Source organism: Acanthisitta chloris, unplaced genomic scaffold (genome assembly GCF_000695815.1).
Source record: "Acanthisitta chloris isolate BGI_N310 unplaced genomic scaffold, ASM69581v1 scaffold18764, whole genome shotgun sequence".
Classification (NCBI taxonomy): Eukaryota; Metazoa; Chordata; class Aves; order Passeriformes; family Acanthisittidae; genus Acanthisitta; species Acanthisitta chloris.
In genome coordinates this window covers 32,214-33,837 of record NW_008667953.1, presented here as the reverse complement: position 1 = coordinate 33,837, position 1,624 = coordinate 32,214, and the positions used below count along the sequence as shown (strand labels likewise).

The window sequence follows — 1,624 nt, the reverse complement described above, 5'->3', positions numbered from 1 at the left end:
GGGCGGCACCCGGCCGGCCCCATGGGCACGGAGGGATGAGCAGGGCAGGTGGGTCCTCTTCATCCTCCAGCTGCATTTTCCTTCCCACAGGTGCTGCTGGCAGCGACCCACATCACAGCGTTGGGGTGGCAATGCTCTGGCTGCTCCGGCTGCGCGACCCGGCCCAATGTAAGGCAGCACAGGGTGACAGAGCAGTGCAGGGTGGGACGTGTCCATGCCCCTCTCCCATGGCCCTAGGGTGGGTCATTGCACAGATCCCTCTCTCCCATGGTTCTAGGGTGGGTCCTGGCACAGATTCTCCTCTCCCATCACCTTAAGGTGGGTCATGGCACAGATCCCTCTCTCCCATCGCCCTAGGGTGGGTGGTGACAGGGTGGTCCCTCTCCTGTGGCCTCGTGGTGGGATGCTGCCACCTCCCTGGAGGACAGGGCTATCCTTGTGTGCTGGCATGGGCTCTGCCCCACCAGGCTCTGTATAGTAGATCCCTTCCTCCCCCATCTCCTTCCATGCCTATCCCGGCTCCCTGGCTGTTTCTGCCCAGCCAAGTGGTGTCTCCATCCTTAGCCTCAGCTGCCCATGGCTGGAGCCCCTGGGGTGAAAGAGAGGGGAGTCTTTTCTCCCCTACCACAGCCTGCTGATCAACTGCAGATGTGTTTTGGAGCCTGCTGACTTTGTGTGTCCCCCTGCCCTCCACGGGTGCTCCCCACAGGCATTCATCTCCGCTGTGCTCTCCAAGCTGGCACTCCTGGGTGCTGCTGCCTGTTTCATCTTCTCTGGGGTGGGTTTGACCAACGGACCTCTCTGCTTCTACAACACCTCTGAGCACGGAGCCCTCTGGGATTACCCCTTCCTGGACAGTGGCAGCCAGGAACCTGATGCCAGGTGAGGGGCTGAATGGCCAGTGCTGCCTCCTCAGCTTATTGCTAATTAACTTGGTGTTAATCACGGTGGTGCAGTGGGTGGGTGTTTGCTGGTGGTGGTGCAAGACGCTGGTAACTCAAGAGGTCTCAGATTCCATGTGTTTCTATGTGGTGCTTTTCATCTCCATCACTGCCCTGACCCCACTCATCCTCGGCATGAAGGATGGGGTGTCTGAGACACCCTCCATGGTGGGAAGTGATGGGATTCCTCACCTACCACAGGAAGCATCTTGCATCTTCTCCCCTCCCTGTCACACAGGGCTGAGAACTACCTATACAATCGGCACACCTGGAGCATCTGCCTGGAGCCAGAGGGCATCGTGGCTTGGAACGTTGTCCTCTTCTCCCTCCTGCTGCTCGTCAGCATGGCTGAGATGGTCCTGGCCTCCATCCAGATCCTCAACGGCTTCCTCGGCTGCCTCTGCGGCTTCTGCGAGGGGAAATAGGGACTGGTGGCTGTGCCAGGAGGCTGCTGCTCAGAGGAGGTGTCACTTGGCTGGTGGCACACGCTGTGCCAGGGGTAGAGCAGGGACTGTGACACCAACCTGCTGTGAGAGCCCCGAGCGAGATGGACAGAGCCCCTAGGAGGGGACAGACACCCCAGGGGCGGAAGCAGCGTTCGTGGGGCTGTCCCCATGCAGAGCCCCTGCCCCTCCTCATCCCTGGAGCTGGCAGCCCTTTGGGGTTGGGTGGAGGTGAGGACC

At 60.6% G+C, this 1,624-nt stretch overlaps 1 protein-coding gene across 1 annotated transcript in view; it reads left to right on the top strand.

Annotated features, from left to right (window-relative positions):
- LOC103800347 (transmembrane 4 L6 family member 1-like) overlaps positions 1-1,366 on the top strand; it is a 1,572-nt gene extending 206 nt beyond the window's left edge. The window contains exons 2-4 of the mRNA XM_009072723.1: positions 71-168; positions 710-882; positions 1,180-1,366. Of these exons, the coding sequence (XP_009070971.1) occupies positions 71-168; positions 710-882; positions 1,180-1,366 (458 nt within the window). The remainder of the gene's footprint in view (positions 1-70; positions 169-709; positions 883-1,179) is intronic.
- The last annotated feature ends 258 nt before the right edge of the window (positions 1,367-1,624 follow it).